Source organism: Elephas maximus, chromosome 18 (assembly GCF_024166365.1).
Source record: "Elephas maximus indicus isolate mEleMax1 chromosome 18, mEleMax1 primary haplotype, whole genome shotgun sequence".
Classification (NCBI taxonomy): domain Eukaryota; kingdom Metazoa; phylum Chordata; class Mammalia; order Proboscidea; family Elephantidae; genus Elephas; species Elephas maximus.
Genome location: NC_064836.1, coordinates 10984637 through 11003597, shown reverse-complemented (window position 1 = coordinate 11003597; position 18961 = coordinate 10984637). Strand labels below are relative to the sequence as shown.

The window sequence follows — 18961 nt, the reverse complement described above, 5'->3', positions numbered from 1 at the left end:
CACGGAAAGGAAAATCAATACAAGAGGTGTGATTATAGAACAGTGAAGCTGTTTCCACAGGCCTCAAATACGATCTGCCTTGGCACTCTACAGTCCCATCTTATAAACTATGCTGACAATAAAAATAAATAAATAAAACAACTAACTAAAAAAAATGTTGCCTCGAAGCAGAGAGAAAGTAAACCTGCCTCCCATAAAATGCTTCCATACAAATAAACAGTTCATAAAACCATACACCCCACTGTGACATCCACATTCAGTTAGAAGGGCAGATCTCTGCTCAGCCTCAAAGAGCAAAACACAAGCCAGCCAACCCAATCTCCATATGAATGCTCCAAATGCCACTTCGATTTCCTAGGACAAGTACATCATTTTTCCACAGCTGACTACCCAAAACTGATGCACTTAGAATGAACACTCTTCCTATATTCTCCCTGATAAGGCAGGTATCTATAAAGAAAGTCCCTCTTTTCTCCTTGTATAGCCGAGTTACCCTGATTCTGTTTTGTTTTTTTTAGTTTTCTTTAGAGTCTTTCCTTTGAAGTCTTCTTTTATAATGAACCTCAAGGGCAGTGGTGGTCTTGGGAGATAACAAAACCATACTACTGAACTGGAATTTTGAACAATATTTTAAAATAACTCTAGTTAAGAGTTAATGAGAAAAGGATCGTGATCAGAAGGGGGAAAATGTGGAGCAGAATTTCAAAGTCTCATGGACTCCAGACTTTCTGGAGCACTGAGGTTGGATGAAACACCGAAACTGTTGCCCTGAGGCATTCTTTAAACCTTAAACAAAAACATCCCCTGATGTCTTCTTTAGACCAAACAATAAACCAAAAAACAAAAAAATACTACACCCATTGCCATCCACTCGATTCCAACTCATAGCGAACCTATAGGACAGAGTAGAACTGCTCCATAGGGTTTCCAAGGTGCAGCTGGTGGATTTGAACTGCCGACTTTTTGGTTAGCAGCTGAGCTCTTAACCACTGCGCCACCTGGGCTCCAAACCATAGTTTAGCTTAATTAGTAAAGAATGTCTGTCTTGAGCATTGTGCTTTTTTAAGAACTATCTATATGGCATCAAAATTGACAACAGCAACTAGAAAGTTCAGATACTAAGCTTAGGGACCAGTGAATTTATGTTAATGGGGGAGGAAGATTATATTAATGGGGAAAGAGAGTGAGAATGGCCATACAACTTGAAGAATGTAATCAATGACACTGAATTGTACATATAGAAATTGTTGGTGTATGTTCTACCATGTACATTTTCAACAACAACAAAAATAAATTATTTCAAAAAAAGGAGTTAATGGAGCAGATACGAACAGACTGAAGAGAAAGTATACTCCACTGTCATTATCACTGACAAACATTTATACATGAAGCACATTAATCTAAATGCTGGGCACCATGTTAAGCCTTGTAGCAGTCAACACACCATACCTGTATTAATGATCTTAGTCACAATTTTCACAATTTACATTTATTTAACTGATTTTTGGTATCCCAGTTAGAAGCTCGACAAAAGGAAATATAATAATTAGAAGAATCATTAATTAATAGACTCTAGGTCTATTCAAGACTGACTTAGAACTTCAAAATTCTATTAGGTCATGATCATCAATGGCTACTAAAGCACAAAGAGAAAGACAGCTAGGCATATGTGCCTCTTGATGGAAGTACACACCATCACCTATAATGATGTACGGTTGCCAAAAAATTCAAGCCTGAGCCAGATCAAGTTTCTAGGTCTACTTACCAGTTTACAGGAAATATAGGGGACAAAGGAACATGTTAAACCAGAAGCATGCAGTCACAGTAAAATGCAGATTGTGGGAAACTCTACAGTATATACAAACAACCCATTTCTCAACAGGTAAGATGCAGAGAAAAAAATCAGAAGGAGGAAATCATAGATAAAGAGAGTCTTAAGATATATATCAAGCAATGCAGACCTTATCGGAATCCTGATTTGAAGAAACCAACTGTAAAAAAAATATATATATATATATATATATATATATATATATATAAACGATCAGAAAATCTGGACACTACTGAATATGATATTGAGGAGCAAGTGCTAAATTTTTAGGTGTAATAATGGAAATGCGGGGTTTTTGCTTTTTATAAATCCTTATCTTTTAGAGATACATACTGAAATCTTTACAAATGAATGATATAATATCTGCTATTGGCTTTAAAATAATCCAGTATATTGGGGGTAGGAGGGAGCAACCTATAGATGAAACAAGGCTGGCCACGAGTTGACAACTTTCAAGATCTCGTTATGCTATTCTCTCATACCTTTGTATGTTTGAATTATTTCATAATAAAAAGAATAAATAAAAGGAAAGTGGGTCACTAGACAAAAAATTCATAGGTAAAAGCCAGGGTTCACGTGAGAAATATCATGCATATTTAGAGCACAGGGCTGTAGAAATGTTCCTGAATTTGCATTAGAATGAGATTCCAACAGATTGTCATGGTATTATGATGCTCAAGTATACTAAGCACAAAATTCTTTCTAAATTCTTGCAAAAACCCATTCCACAGCTATAATAATGTACAATATTTCATTAGAAGCCACATGCAGATCAATTTCAATATTAAGAACTAAGGCTTCAGTTTTCCAACTGAATTGGCTCATGAAACAAATACAAACTATGCATCCCTGATAAAACTTCAAGCTCCCCAAAGTATACTTAAACTGGCTACAATCTAAGATCTAAGGCTTAAGAAACAATTTTTTTTAATTACACTTCAAAAGCAAAGAAAAAAAGAAAAGCACATTTGCAGACCAAAAACACACACACACAGATTGAAAAACTTTCATTTAGCAGTCAAGAGCTTTAATCTAGATTTATTACTACTATGTTGAACCACAAAAGATTTATTAAAGATCCCAAACATCCATGTTTCAGCATCTTAGAGAAGGTGTAAATATGATCATTTTCATCCATAAACAGAGATGAATATAATACCTCCAAGGGCCCCAAGAGCCAGGACTAGAACAGAAAATCACTATGTAGCTAATTTCCTATTATAAAACCAGCTAGTCAAGACAATTCCCAAAATTCAATTCAGTTTCTAAACAGCATCAACTGCTAAGTAAAAAAAAATTTTTTTTTTTTTTTTTTTACTATAGCAAGGAACAAAAAGCACAGTGCCTGACACAGAGTAGGCATTCGATAAAAGAATGCAGAAGAATCAATGGTAGAAGAAACTACAGGTTTACGGGCACTAACTCCCCTTTCGCTGCTCTCCCAAGGTGTCTTCCAGGGAAAGTGCTACTGAATGGGAAACGGGCCAAGCCAGAGCTGGGGAATAAAATAATCTAAAGCAGCTAATCAGATCATCAGTAATAGGGATATACCCTTCCTGTCTATAGTGTCAAGTTTAATAACCTAAAATATTCTTATCTCATAATAATGAAACCACTTGAACTTGCCAGAAATCAGCTTTTTGGAAGTCTTCTCCTATATTTTGGGCCCTAATTAACAACCACAATCATATTAATGGACAGATCTATTTTTTTTATTCCACAAGTCAACAGGAAGACTAACTTAAACTACCCTTACTAGGAAAAAAAATTTCATATCATCTCCACAAAAGCCCTCAAAAACATCTCTACTGAAACCACGCTTTAAAAGACTCTTGTTCTTTACATTTTTCTCCCCCTCTTGCATTGATTGCTTTAACTCTAACCACTATTCTAATATGCAAGTCTACATCAATAGCATTCTAATAGTCTTATATTTCACAGAATTTTAGGATTTGAAAGAACCTTAAAATAATCCAACTTCATTCTCTCACCAAAATATGAGAAAATTGGACCCTAGATATGGAGGTGACTAGCCTGGACTCATACAGGTGCCTCTAGGATATTTCTACTTGGGTGTCTTCAGAGCCCCTCAGTCCAATGTTGGACTAAGTCTTATTTTTATCTGAATAGCACAATTCTTTCAGTCTCACAGGCTCACAGTCTGTCCTGGCACTCTGTAGTCCCATCTTATAAGCTATGCTGAGCTGTATTACACTTTTTCCACATCTCCATTCTCTCAGCTGGGCCTTTCATCTCTGTCTCTCCATTCATTCTGAATTCCAACTGCAGCTTCATATTCCTAAAATACTGCTTTGGTTGGGCAACTCCCCTGCTCAAATCCACAAACATTTTTTACTAAGGGCTTCATCAAGCCTCTTTGGCCTGATGTTCAATATTTAAAGCCCTATAGGATGTCATTCCCACGCCCACCCCTACCCCTCCAAACACATCCATTAAGATGCCCCCATGTCCTCTGCCTTATTAAAGATCCCAAACCTCCATCCTATTTCTCTGCCCACGTTGCTCTACCATCCTGGGTTCCCTGCCTTTGTCCCTCCACTTAGGAGTATCTCCTTGCTGTGTATCATAGAACTTAGCACTCTATAAGTAACTGCTTTTTATTTATCTGTCTCCAAACCAGACTGTGAGTTCCATGAAGACAGAAACAGTGCCTATCAACATACATACCTTAACACAGACTTAAAATCTACCACTAGGCAGTCAATGTCAACTGTGAATTAAGAATCTAATAAAGTTTCTAACAGAAAAACAAATACATTAGAGCACATGCAAATGATGGTATATTATTCAAATGTCAAAAACTATACTTGTAAAGCCTATTCAATGATACAGAAAAATGATTACAAGGAAAGTTAAGTGAAAAAAAGTCAGAAAACAAAATGTATGATACTAATTTTGTAAACATATTCATATACACATATATACTCACTATAAAGGTTTCTAGGTGGCACGAACTCTTTGCGCTCAACTGCTAACCCAAAATTGGTGGTCTGAACCCATCCAGCAGTACCGCAGAAGAGAAGTCCTGGTAATCTGCTTCCATTAAGATTACAGCCAACACACACACACACACACACGCTTCCATTAAGATTACAGCCAAAGGATGCCCTTTATCACCACTCTTAATCCACATTGTGCTGGAGATGCTAGCCAGAGAAAGTAGGCTTGATAAAAATATAAAGGGCATCCAAATTGGCAAAGAAGAAGTAAAAGTATCTCTATTTGCAGATGACATGATCTTATACACATAAAACCCTAAAGAATCCTCACGAAAACCACTGAAGCTAATAGAAGAGTTCAGCAGGGTATCAGCATACAGGATAAACGTACAAAAATCAGTTGGATTCCTCTACACCAACTAAGAGAATGGAGAAGAGAAAATCCCTAAATCAATACCATTTATAATAGCCCCCAAGAAGATAAAATGCTTAGGAATAAATCTAACCAGAGATGTAAAAGACCTATACAAAGATACTATTGCAAGAAACGAAAAAAGACCTACATAAGTGGAAAAACATACCTTGCTCATGGATAGCAAGACTCAACATTGTAAAAATATCTATTTTACACAAAGCGATCCATAGATTAAATGCAATCCCGATCCAAATACCAATGACATTTTTTAATGAGATGGAGGAACAAATCACCAACTTCATAGGGAAGGGACAGAGACCCCGGAAAAGTAAAAGCATCACTGAAAAAGAAGAACAAAGTGGGAGGCCTGACACTAACTGATTTTAGAACCTGTTATATCACCACAATAGTCAAAACAGCCTGGTACTGGTACAACAACAGATACATAGACCAATGGAACAGAATTGAGAATCCAGACATAAATCCAACCACATATGAGCAGCTAATATTTGACAAAGGCCCAAAGTCTATTAAATGGGGAAAAAACAGTCTCTTTAACAAACGATGCTGGCATACCTGGATATCCATCTGCAAAAAAATGAAACAAGACCCATACCTCACACCATGCATAAAAACTAACTCAAAATGGATCAAAGACCTAAATATAAAATTTAAAACGATAAAGATCATGAAAGAAAAAATAGGGACAATGCTAGGAGCCCTAATACAAGGCATAAACAGTATACAAAACATTACTAAAAATGCACAAACGCCAGAAGAGAAACTAGATAACTGGGAGCTCCTAAAAATCAAACACTTATGCCCATCCAAAGACTTCGCCAAAGGAGCAAAAAGATTACCTACAGATTGGGAAAAAGTTTTTTGGGTACGACAATTCTGATCAGCGTCTGATCTCTAAAATCTGCATGATACTACAAAAACTCAACTACAAAAAGACAAATAACTCAGTTAAAAAATGGGCAAAGGATATGAATAGGCATTTCACCAAAGACGTTCAGGCAGCTAACAGATACATGAGGAAATGCTCATGATCACTAGCCATTAGAAAAATGCAAATCAAAACTATAGTGAGATACCATTTCACTCCAACAAGGCTCGCATTAATCCAAAAAACACAAAATAATAAATGTTGGAGAGGTTGTGGAGAGACCAGAACACTTATACACTGCTGGTGGAAATGTAAAATGGTACAGCCACTTTGAAAATCAATTTGGCACTTCCTTAAAAAGCTAGAAATAGAACTATCATACAATCCAGCAATCCCACTCCTTGGAATAAATCCTAAAGAAATAAGAGCCTTCACACAAGCAGATATATGCATACCTGTGTTCACTGCAGTACTGTTTACAATAGCAAAAAGATGGAAGCAACCAAGGTGCCCATCAATGGATGAATGGATAAATAATTATGGTATATTCACATAATGGAATACTATGAAATGATTAAGAACAATGATGAATCCATGAAACATCTCATAACATGGAGGAATCTGGGAGGCATTATGCTGAGTGAAATTAATCAGTTGCAAAAGGACAAATATCATATGAGACCACTATTATAAGACCTCAAGAAAAAGTTTAAACACAGAACAAAATATTCTTTGATGGTTACGAGGGTGGGGAGGTACGGAGAGAGGTATTTACTAATTAGATAGTAGACAAGAACTATTTTAGGTGAAGGGAAAGACAACACACAATACAGGAGAGGTCAGCACAACCAAACTAAACCAAAAGCAAAGAAGTTTCCTGAATACAACGAACATTTCAAAGGCCAGAGTAGCAGGGAAGGGCATCTGGGAACCATGGTTTCAGGGGACACCTAGGTCAACTGGCTTAAGAAAACGTATTAAGAAAAAGTTCTGCATCGTACTTTGGTGAGTGGTGTCTGGGGTCTTCAACGCTAGCAAGTGGCCATCCAAGATGCATCAGTTGGTCTCAACTCACCTGGAGCAAAGGAGAATGAAGAACACCAAAGTCATAAGGTAAAGATGACCCCAAAAGACAGAAAGGGCCACATAAACCAGAGTTTATATCAGATTGGAAACCCTGGTGGCATAGTGGTTAAGTGCTACGGCTGCTAACCAAAGGGTCAGCAGTTCAAATCCACGAAGCGCTCCTTGGAAACTCTATGGGGCAGTTCTATTCTGTCCTATAGGGTCGCTATGAGTCGGAATCGACTCGACGGCACTGGGTTATATCAGACTAAGACTGGAAGAACTAGATGGTACCCAGCTACTACCGATGACTGCCCTGAAAGGGAACACTGCCCTGATGGAGCAGGAGAACAGCTGGTTGAAGATCTCAAATTCTTGTAAAAACACCAGACTTAACGGTCTGAATGAGACTGGGGGGACCCCGAAGGTCATGGTCCCCATACCCTCTAGAACCATTCCTGAAGCCAACTCTTCAGACAGGGATTGGGCTGGACTATAAGCAGAGAACGATACTGGTGAGGAGTAAGCTTCTTGGCTCAAGTAGCATGAAACTATGTGGGCCGCTCCTGTCTGGAAGCAAGATGAGAAGCCAGAGGAGGACAGTAGCTGGAGACGGGGAGTACAGGGTGGAGAGAAGGAGTGTGCTGTATTATTAGGGGGAGACCAGCTAGAAGAACATAGCAAGGTGTGTATAAGTTTTTGTATGAGAGACTGACTTGATTTGTAAACTTTCACTTAAAGCACAATAAAAAAAAAAAAAAAAAAGATTACAGCCAAGAAAGCCCTATGGTCGCCGCGAGTCGGAATCAACTCCACAGCAACTAACAATGACAACATATACTCAATATAATGTGTGGTCAAAAAAAAAGCCTGAAAGATATTTACTAAGAGTTTAACAATGTTGACATCCATGCAGTCTGATTATAGGTCATTTTCAACTTTTTCTTTGTGTTTTTACTTTCTGATTTTGTTACAACCAGAGGCAACATAGTCTAGTAAGAGGCAATATAATACAGGGTTAAGAGCATGGACTCTAGAGTCGAACTGCCCGAGCTTAAATAAATTCTAGCTCTGTCACTTATTAACTACGTGACCTTTGACAGCACCTCAGTTTCCTCATCTGAAAAACCTAAACACTAAAAGCACCTGCCTCATGAGGTTTTTCTGAGTATTATATATGAGGTAATATACAAAAAGCACGTGGAACAGTCCCCAGCTAAGAGTAAATACTATATAAGTGGGAGCTACTATTACCATTGGAGTCCCTGGGTAGCGCAAATGATTAATGCATTTGGCTGCTAACCGCCCCCCCAAAAAGTTGGAAGTTCGAGTCCACCCACAGGCTCCTCAGAAGAAAGGCCTAATGATCTACTTCTGAAGAACCAGACACTGAAAACCCTACGGAGCCCAGTTCTACTCTGACACACATGGGGTCCCCATGAGTTGTAATCAACTCAGTGGCAACTAGTTTAATTTGTTTTTTACTATTACCACCACTACCACTATGACTGTTGCTGCTGCTGCTCCTATCATTACTAGTATTATGACTAAGTCAATAAAAAATGGCTTACCTAAAACAAATAAATAAATGACTTACCACTATCAACTACTAAAATGGCTAAAAAAATGAAAAGAAAATATCTAGTGCTGGTAAAGATACAAAGTAATTAGGGCTCTCATACACTGCTGGCTGAAAAGAAAAATGCTAGCACCTCTTTGGAAAAGTTGGGCAGTTTCTAATAAAATTAAACATCATTACCACATGACCCAGTTATCCCACTCCTAAGTACGTAACCCCACCCCCACCCCAACGCGACTGTCAGTTTGTCATATCGTGGGGCCTTGTGCGTTGTTGTGATACTGGAAGCTATGTCACCAGTATTTAAATACCAGCAGGGTCACCCAAGGAAGACAGGTTTCAGCAGAGCTTCCAGACTCAGACAGACTAGGAAGAAGGACTCAGCAGTCTACTTCTGAAAAGCATTAGCCAGTGAAAACCTTATGAATAGCAGCAGAACATTGTCTGATATAGGGCCGGAAGCTGAGCCCCTCAGGTTGGAAGGCATTCAAAATATGCCTGTGGAAGAGGTGCCTCGTCAAAGTAGAGTCAACCTTAATGATATGGATGGAGTCAAGCTTTCGGGACCTTCATTTGCTGATGTGGCATGACTCAAAACAAGAAGAAACAGCTGCAAACATCCATTAATAATTGGAACCTGGAATATCCGAAGTATGAATCCAGGAAAACTGGAAATCATCAAAAATGAAATGGAACACATACAGATGGATATCCTAGGCATTAGTGAGCTGAAATGGACTGGTATTGGTCATTTTAAATCAGATAATCATATGGTCTACTATGCCCGGAATGACAACTTGAAGGGGAATGGTGTTGCATTCATCGTCAAAAAGAACATTTCAAGATCTATCCTAAAGCACCATGCTGTCAGTGATAGGATAATATTCATATGCCTACAAGGAAGACCAATTAATATGACTCTTAAATTTACCCACCAACCACTAAGGACAAGGAAGAAATTGAAGACTTTTACCAACTTCTGCAGTCTGAAATTGATCAAACATGCAATCAGGATGCACTGATAACTACTGGTGATTGGAATGTGAAAGTTGGAAACAAAGAAGAAGGACCGGTAGTTGGAAAACATGGCCTTGGTGATAGAAATGATGCCAAGATCACATGATTGAGTTTTGCAAGACCAACAACTTCTTCATTGCAAATACCTTTTTTCACCAACATAAACGGTGACTATACACATGAACCTCACCAGATGGAATGCATCTGTGCAAGAGATGATGGAAAAGCTCAATATCATCAGTCAGAACAAGGCCAGGGGCTGAGTGTGGATCAGACCATCAGTTACTCACATTCAAGTTCAAGTTGAAACTGAAGAAAATTAGAACAAGTCCACGACAGCCAAAGTATGACCTTCAGTATAACCCACCTGAATTTAGAGACCATCTCAAGAATAGATTTGGTGCACTGAACACTAATGACTGAAGACCAGATGAATTGTGGAACAATATCAAGGACATCATACATGAAGAAAGCAAGAGGTCATTAAAAAGGCAAGAAAGATAAGATCTAAATGGATGTCAGAAGAGACTCTGAAACTTGCCCTTGAACAACGAGTAGCTAAAGCAAAGGGAAGAATTGATGAAGTAAAAGAGCCGAATTGAAAATTTCAAAAAGCAGCTTGAAAAAACAAAGTAGTACAATGACATGTGCAAAGAGCTGGAGATAGAAAACCAAAAGGAAAGAACATGCTCAGCATTTCTCAAGCTCAAAGAACTGAAGAAAAAATTCAAGCCTTGAGTTGCAATACCGAAGGATTCTATGCGGAAAATACTAAATGACACAGAAAGCATCAAAAGAAGATGGAAGGAACATGCAGAGTCACTATACAAAAAAGAACTGTCGATGGCCAACCATTTCAGGAGGTAACATATGATCAGGAACCAAAGGTACTGAAGGAAGGAGTCCAAGCTGCACTGAAGGCACTGGCGAAAAACAAGGCTCCAGGAGTTGATGGAATACCAACTGAGATGTTTGAACAAATGGATGCAGCACTGGAAGTGCTCGTTTGTCTATGCCAAGAAATTTGGAAGACAGCTACCTGGCCAACCGACTGGAAGAGATCCATATTTAAGCCTATTACCAAGAAAGGTGATCCAATTGAATGGGGAAATTATCGAACAATATCATTAATATTATCATTAATATCGCATGCAAGCAAAATTTTGCTGATGATCATTCAAAAGTGACTGCAGCAGTATATTCACAGGGAATTGCCAGAAATTCAAGCCAGATTTAGAAGAGGACATGGAACCAGGGATATCATTGCTGATGTCAGATGGATCCTGGCTGAAAGCAGAGAATGCCAGAAGGATGTTTACCTGTGTTTTATTGACTATGCAAAGGCATTCGACTGTGTGGATCATAACAAATTATGGATAACATTACAGAGAATGGAAATTCTAGAACATTTAATTGTGCTCATGAGGAATCTGTACATGGATCAAGAAGCAGTCATTCAAACAGAACAAGGGGATTCTGCATGGTTTAAAGTCAGGAAAGGTGTGCATCAGCGTTGTATCCTTTCACCATACCTATTCAATCTGTAAACTGAGCAAATAATCCGAATAGCTGGACTATCTGAAGAAGAACAGGACATCAGGATTGGAGGAAGACTTGTTAACAACCTGCGTTATGCAGATGCCACAACCTTGCTTGCTGAAAGTGAAGAGGACTTGAAGCACTTACTGATGAAGATCAAAGACCACAGCCTTCAGTATGGATAACGCTTCAACATAAAGAAAACAAAAATCCTCACAATTGGACCAATAAGCAACATCGTGATAAATGGAGAAAAGACTGAGGCTGTCGAGATTTCATTTTACTTGGATCCACAATTAATACCCACGGAAGCAGCAGTCAAGAAATCAAAAGATGCATTGCATTGGGCAAATCTGTTGCAAGAGATCTTTTTAAAGTGTCAAAAAGCAAAGATGTCACCTTGAGGACTAAGGTGCACTTGACCCAAGCCATGGTGTTTTTAATCACCTCATATGCATGCGAAAGCTGGACAATGAGTAAGGAAGAAGACTGGAGAAGAATTGATGCCTTTGAATTGTGGTGCTGGCGAAGAATATTGAACATACCATGGACTGCCAAAAGAATGAACAAATCTGTCTTGGAAGAAGTACAACCAGAATGCTCCTTAGGAGCAAGAATGGTGAGACTATGTCTCGCATATTTTGGGCATGTTATCAGGAGGGATCAGTCCCTGAAGAAGGATATCACACTTGGTAAAGTAGAGGGTCAGCGAAAAAGAGGAAGACCCTCAATGAGATGGACTGACACAGCGGCTGCAACAATGGGCTCAATCATAGCAACAATTGTGAGGACGGTGCAGGACCAGGCAGTGTTCCGTTCTGTTGTACATAGGGTCACTATGAGTTGGAACTGACTCGACAGCACCTAACAACAACAACAGGTATTTAACCAAGTGAAATGAAAAATTGTTTTTTCACACAAAAACTTGTACATAATTGTGGATTTATTTATTATTACCAAATGTTGGAAACAACCCAAATATCCTTCAACTAGTGAATGGATAAACTGCGATACATTCATACGGTGGAATAAAAAGTAATGAACTACTGACACACTCAACAACATAAATGAATCACAAACGCATTATGATAAATGAAAGCAACCAGACTCAAAAGGCTACATACTGTATATTCCATTTACATAGCATTCTGGTTATAAACCAAAACCAAACCCACTACCATCAAGTCAATTCCAACTCATAGCAACCCTACAGGACAGAGTAGAACTGCCAAATAGGGTTTCGAAGGCTGCAAATCTTCAGGGAAGCAGACTGCCACATCTTTCTCCTGCAGAGCAGACGGTGGGTTCAAACCGCCGACCTTTTGGTTATCAGCCAAGCACTTTAACCACTGTGCCATCTGAAGCCTTGGAAACCCCGTGGGGTAGTTCTACTCTGTCCTGTAGTGCCGTTATGAGTTGGAACTCACTTGACAGCAATGGATTTATTCTGGTTATAACCCATTGCCATCGAGTTGATTTCGACTCATAGCGACCCTATAGGACAAAGTAGAACTGCCTCATAGTGTTTACAAGGAGCAGCTGGTGGATTCTAACTGTCGACTTCTTGGTTAGCAGCCAAACGCTTAACACTGCACCACCAGACCCCATTAGGGGCATAAAATTGACGAATGGTCGTCTTGGGCTGGGGGTAGTGAGAGGGGATGACTACAAAGGGACACAAAGAATTTGGGGCAAGGGAGGGTGATGACGTTGTTGTTGGTGTTAGTTGCCTTCGAGTTGGCTCTGACTCACGGCCACCCCAGGTACAACAGAACGAAAAGCCAGTCCTGCACCATCTTCAGAATCGTTGGTATGCTCAAGTGAATTGCTGTGGCCACTGCGTATTTTGAGCGCCTTTCAACATTGGGGACTCATCTTCCAGCAGTATATCAACAATATTCTGTTGTGTTCCGTAGGGTTTCCCTTGGCTGATTTTTGGAAGCAGAGCATCAGGCCTTTCTTCCTAGCTTGTCTTAGTCTGGAAGCTCCACTGAAACCTGTCCACCATGGGTGACCCTGCTGGTATCTGAAATACCAGTGTCATGGCTTCTAGCATCATCGCAACATGCAAGCTACCACAGTACAACAAACTGATAGACAGGTGATAATGGTACTGTTCTGCATCTTGATTGTGGTAGTAGTTACACAACTGTTAGCATTTGTCAAAACTCATAGAGCTATACCCTAAAAAGGGTGAATTTTACTGTATATGAAATATACCTTACTTTAAAAATTAGAAATCAGCAATGACTTAATTTTAAGTTAACAACAAGACCCATTCAATCTCCTACGTTCAGCAAAATTCTGTTTAATCTACCCATATTGACATCTTACTTATTTCAAAATACTAACATAGAAGGCTCTATAAGCACAAATGGTGGTACACAGCTACTCAGCAGGACTTTCAGAGTGGAGGAGAAAAACTTGGCTAGGGAACAAACAAAAGTCACTTAAATCTGTAGTTCAAAAAAACAAAACAAACAATAAAAATAAGCGTAACTTTCCAAATCTGGCTTTGAGGTCCATTATGGTGTGGAAACTTGGGACTAACACTCATAAGGCAAGAGGCCAGGCGCCCAACATAGTCTGATGCATCATATTAACCAATCTGAAGAGGTAAGCTACCAAAATGACCCAGGATGACTGTCCTAGCTCCACAGTAATGAAGAAGCCAGCAAGATTTTATGATCCCATATTGCCATGAGTCTCGACACTAAATAGATTTCATCAATATACAGGGTAAGGCAAAGTCTCTTCACAGACGGAACTATCAGAGGAATAAGCAATGAACTTGGAATAAAAGAGAAAGGTTAAGAATACAAGTTTAGTTTTACCATACAAGGTGGCACACAGTAGTAACATACTATTTTATATGGAAGTGAACACATTGCCATCTTGCTCTTTGAGTCTATGATGATTTCTGTCTCACTCTTTTCTCCTCAGTTCATCCATCCGTATCTCCTTCTCTCTTCCAGGAAAACAGATAATTTTAATATCCCTGAGGCTACAGGGTCAGACTGAGGTAGCTCTGGAATGACAGAGGCTACTTGAAGTTCAGTTCCAGTCTGTGGGGGAACCCTGAATGTCCAAACTTGGACCCTGAAGCTATTACAAAGCTAACCTGAATTTCTGAGTCAAGTATAGACTTATAGGGCTCCCTCCAAACAAAGACTGATCAGTCAGGACTAGCGACAAGATCTATGTGGAAAGATATCAGTATCCCCTACCGCACTCAGCACAGACAGATACACCAATATAATATGTGCTAAATGAATAAGCAGGCACTCATTTTAGTGAATCTCAGAAAATTCCCTTTCCAAAAGCAAGCCTTTGCCTCTTACAATAGCCCAACAATTCGATAAATATGGTTTCTAAGAGCCTGTATCTAGACCTAGAGCATAATGCTAAGGATACAAAGGCAGATGCTAATAATTAACCTTACACAAATTTTTCGAAGAAATTTTAAAAAGTACCAGCCCACATAGAATTATTAACCCATACTTCCTGCCCTATAATGTGTACACACATAAATGGGAAATCCTTTGTGAGCAAATAAGTGCTTTCAAGGGTTGTATAATCAGATTAACTTCTTTTTCACTGAGGACCCTGGAACACCAAGCATATACACACCAACCCTTAATCCATTCACCCAAACGTATGTAGTTATTCTGCATCGGTTTCCGAGGCTTTCATGAGAGTCAGTCTAACCTTTGAGATACTTCTTATCCCAGTTTATTTCCAGTATTATTAATAGGCCCCCTGGAGCTTCTTATCTTTGACTCAAGTACCTCGTGGTCTAAGCAAGGGCTGCCAAGAAAGAAATGCCTCTAAGTCAAAAGTGGCACCAAGGCACATCCCACAGTGCAAACATCTACTGTGACCTTGTAAGATCCCCCACCGTCGAGTCGATCCCGACTCATTGCAACCCTACAGGACAGAGTAGAGCTGCCCCGCAGAGTTTCCAAGGAGCGCCTGGCAGATTCCACCTGCCGACCTCTTGGTTAGCAGCCGGAGCACTTAACCACTACGCCACCAGGGTTTCCGTGACCTCGTAGGTGGAGGAGAAAAATCATCCCTCAATATCAACCGGGGGTTTCTTCCAATACACCACGGTGATAATCCACAGCTGGTCAAATGTCCACGGCCAAAACAAAGGAGAGAAAGGAAGCAGTTACCCAGATAGTTCTTATCACGCATGTATAATGGATATTATTACTAAATAATTCAGATCATTGTACCATTCTCCATTTCACAGCACAAGAGAATCAGTCATAAAATAGGTTGTTTGGCTACTGGCAGCTCCAGTCTCATGTTTTGAAAATAACCTTTTATTAAGAGTTATTCATTCAGATCATGGAGAAACATATTGTAACTCTGCAGAAACTAACTTGTGAGAGTTTCGGAGCCGAAAGGCCCCTTGTCTTGATTCAGAGATGGTTTCTCAATACAGAGTTGTTTTGACCTCAAATCTTTGAGCAACTTAATCTTTAGCTGAATTTGTCTAGTGTGTGGTGGTGTTATTACCTCATCAATTCAAGTCATTGCCAGTCCCATGAGGGGGAAGGCCTATAATGCATTTGCAGACGCTAAAAAAAAAAAAAGAGTCCCTAGCTGTCATCTCCTATTTCAAGAGTTTACTGGACGTGGAAAGCATATTAACTGAAAGAAGGTGCACTTCGGGAGAAGTGGTTACCTGGTATGGAAAGGAGATCTACCATGAGTGGCCTCAAAGTAGATGGTTTTCTCAGGGCATTATTAAAGTGTGTATGGTAAGGACCAGACTCAGCTAGCAGAGTCACCTTAAAAAAACAGGGTTACTAAGTTACTGTAAGAAAACGGTGCTTCCACAGAGTAGTAATTCAATAAAGAGACACGTGGACTACAAAGCTAGATTCTATTGCTTTATCTTCTATGAACCCACTGAATGATATCTATCCTCCAGAATTCACATCTTAATCTCCTTCGCATCCCAAATACATTTGAAAAATAAGAATTCACCTTCCCAAAAGTTTAGAAATTAAAAGTAATAAATGTGGTTGTCTTAGTTTCTATCTCATTTTATTCTGCTTTTTAGGTAGGCTATAGAGCTCTGGGGTTCCCTAGGTGGCTCAAGCAGTTTGCAATTGGCTACCAACCTAATGGTTGGTGGATCAAACCCACCCAGTGGCATCACGGAAGAAAGGCCTGGTGATTTGCTTCCGAAAAACATTACAGCCAAGAAACCCTATTGAGCAAGTTCTACTCTGTTGTAACGCATGGGATCGCCAGGGGTCAGAATCGACTCAGGAGCAACAGGTTTTACAGAGCTCTGGACTTTTAACTCTGAAAATTCTGTACCTAAATGCAATTGCTCTTCTTTCTAATCTTGCACAAGTAACAATTTCTCTGAGCTTCAGTTTCCTCATCTGTAAAACGGGAATAACAATACCACCTGCCCCATCTACTTCAGAGGGTCCCTGCTGAGGCTCACATGAGACCAAAACTAAACCAACCCCAGTGCCGTCGAGTCGATCCCGACTCATAGCGACCCTATAGGACAGAGTAGAACTGCCCCATTGAGTTTCCAAGGAGCACCTGGCAGATTCTAACTGCCGATGCCTTGGTTTGCAGCTGTAGCACTTAACCACTATGCCACCAGGGTTTCCTCACATGAGACAGGACATACAAAATCATTTTATAAATAGCAAAGCACTATACAAATGTTGGTTGCTACCTTACATGGGGCATTGCTATGAGCAGAAAATACTGGATATAAATAGATTTAACAGAGGAGAAACTTCCTCCATCTGAGAGAAGGGTTGCAAACATGATGAGGAGTGATTTTAAGCTATTGGTTAATACATTAGCAAAGTGGTTTGACATAAAGTTGAATCATTATTTAGAAGTGGATTCTCATGCCAACACATTCACTTTGCACAGACGGCAGAAGAAGAAAAATAAGAAGGATAAAGAGTGGGTGTCCAGCTCTCAGCTCACCAAAATAACTGATGAAGTTCCATTTAGGGAGGTGGAGTTAGTTATGACAGTCAGTATAAACAGATTATTGTTGCATAAGGAGAGAAGTAAAGGTGTTATTTATTACCAAGCACAGAGCTATCAGTTCATCCACAATCCATATAAAAACCAAACCCATTGCCGTTGAGTCGATTCCCGACTCATAGCAACCCTATAGGTTGAGGGCTTTAAGAAAAAGAAAAATATAAATGTTATTCCACAGGTATCAAAGAGACATAAGTGATTCAGTAGCCTGGTTCTCCATGGGAAGCCCTTAGGAAAGTCAACAGTGCTGGGAAGAAAATAAGACACCCACAACAACGAGATCAGGGGTGCTCTAGAAGATACAGCCTGGAGGAGACGCAAACTGGTTTGGAAGCTCTACAAATGAGCAAAACAAGAGGTGTGGTTTCAGAAGATCTGCTTGCCTTAACACAATATAATGGTTTATTCTTTAAGTGATCAAATTTATTTTATAATGGGGACACACAGACAGAAAACTGAATTTTCTGAAAGGGCATCAGACAAATGACATTGCCTAGGCATAAGAGTGACATGGTGTACAGGCATACCAAGACACACGTGAAGATGACTAATCTATAGGGCTAACACTGTGGACCAAATCTCCTGTAACCATGACAACTCACGTAGGTGGAGGGAAATACAAACACTGACCAAGCAGCTGGTTGACACTATTCTTTGAGGTACGGACCCTGGGGTCGCAAAGAGTCTTATTAGTGGAGAAAGCTGATGGAGAATGAAACCGACTAGTCTAATGGGGCCAGCGCCCATGCAGGAGGGCTTGGCAGTGACATTAATCCTTTCCATGGGGTAACTCGCAGGTGTCACAGGCTCATCTGTAGGAGACTGGACGCCTACAAGATTGACAATGGAGTTACCTGGTGCAGGGCTGTCAAGCCGTCCACGTTGACGGTGTTGATGTCGGCTCCCCTAGCCAGAAGCTTTTTCACCTCGTCGGTGTCCCCACTAGAACAGGCGGCCAGGAAGACAGCACCGTCCTCGAAGCGGACCCTGGGGCTCCCGCGACGACTCTGCGACTGCCGTCCCGCGCCTCGCCGCTCCGCGGGCTCCTGCTCGGTCAGCGAACCCCGCCAGCGCCGAAGCTGCTCAGCCCGCCGCGTTCGCGCCGACTCTGCCCGCTTCCCGCCTAGGTGCTCCAGCTCCGCCATTGCTCCAGCTTTAGCAGCGGCTGCTGAAACTATCGCTGCTAGATTGCTGTTGCAGCTCCCGTTGCCGCTGTCGCCTCCGTCAGAGCGTTTCAGCCTGGAGCAGAAGGCGGAGACCCCCGCACCGCCATCTTTACTCCTCCCGCCACTAGCACCGCCCGCACTCTCCCTCGGCTTCACTACGCAGGCGCTGCCCGGGCCCCGGGTTGTCACGGGACTTGTAGTAAGCGACCGGCCCTAAAAGTACGCTGTGGCCTTAAGGGAACTACGAATTCCGGGATGCATCGGAAAAGAGGCAAGGACTGGCTGGTCTCTCCTTAGCCGCGGGTCCCTACGGGGTCACCTTTCTCTTAAAGCTGGCATTGGATCCCGGGCTGGCGTCAGCCGCTCCTACTGGGCATTTTGGGTGACGGCTACTAATATTAGGCCCTAAATTATCACATCATTCCTTTGACTGGGGAAGGGGCAGTAATTATCCCTATTTT

The 18961-nt window shown here is 40.6% G+C and overlaps 1 protein-coding gene across 9 annotated transcripts in view; it reads right to left on the bottom strand.

Moving 5' to 3' along the window:
- PPP1R12B (protein phosphatase 1 regulatory subunit 12B) overlaps positions 1-18633 on the bottom strand; it is a 266457-nt gene extending 247824 nt beyond the window's left edge. For 3 of the 9 annotated variants that reach the window (XM_049858426.1, XM_049858427.1, XM_049858428.1), the window contains exon 1: positions 18189-18633. In XM_049858426.1, the coding sequence (XP_049714383.1) occupies positions 18189-18479 (291 nt within the window). In that variant the 5' untranslated portion in view covers positions 18480-18633. The remainder of the gene's footprint in view (positions 1-18188) is intronic. The other 6 variants (XM_049858432.1, XM_049858429.1, XM_049858430.1 and 3 more) reach the window with 2 other exon arrangements.
- Between the last annotated feature and the right edge of the window lie 328 nt (positions 18634-18961).